The 555-nt window shown below is 65.2% G+C and overlaps 1 protein-coding gene across 1 annotated transcript in view; it reads right to left on the reverse strand.

Annotated features, from left to right (window-relative positions):
- Window positions 1-247: 247 nt before the first annotated feature.
- The window catches only part of OCRL (oculocerebrorenal syndrome of Lowe), a gene marked incomplete at its 5' end in the record, with an annotated part of 18,184 nt that continues 17,876 nt past the window's right edge, over window positions 248-555 (reverse strand). The window contains 2 exon segments of the mRNA XM_010188619.1: window positions 248-372; window positions 478-555. Of these exon segments, the coding sequence (XP_010186921.1) occupies window positions 248-372; window positions 478-555 (203 nt within the window).

The following is a 555-nucleotide window of genomic DNA, read 5'->3' on the forward strand; positions in this document are numbered from 1 at the left end:
GCTCCACGGAAACGGGGTGACAAGGAGACAGAAGCGTGACTGGGAACGGAGGACGGGGACGCTGGCACAGTGCTCGGCTATGAACAGAGCTGCCCAGGGAGAAAGCAGGCGGCTCCGCAGCGGTGGCAGTGCAGGGCACAGGGCGGGAAGGGGAGGGGGCTGCAGCCCCTCCTGCTGTAAACACGGCTCGGGGCTCCGTGCCCATCGCCCTCCTGGAGCTGCGGGAGCCCCAGCTTTGGCACAGGAGTCACTCCTCGTCCCCGGCGAGCAGGAAGCTGTAGAGGAAGCTGATGGCGCGCTGGCGGTCCTGCTGCGTCTGCTTGGCCTGCAGGTTGGGCGGGGGGCGCAGGAGGAGGCTGGAGAACAAGGCGGCTGCAGGGGCAAGGAGAGTTATGGTCAGAACGGAGAGGGGGAAAGATTTGGGATGGGGGCGTTTTGGGGTGGGGGGTGGCAGGAGCAGCGGAACCGCACGCTCACCGATCATGGCGACACTGACGTTGTTGTCTTCCGAGTACTTGAGCAGCTCCCGCAGGAAGGACATCAGGTACCGAAACA

This window comes from Mesitornis unicolor, unplaced genomic scaffold (assembly GCF_000695765.1).
Source record: "Mesitornis unicolor isolate BGI_N332 unplaced genomic scaffold, ASM69576v1 scaffold2127, whole genome shotgun sequence".
In the NCBI taxonomy this organism is placed as follows: domain Eukaryota; kingdom Metazoa; phylum Chordata; class Aves; order Mesitornithiformes; family Mesitornithidae; genus Mesitornis; species Mesitornis unicolor.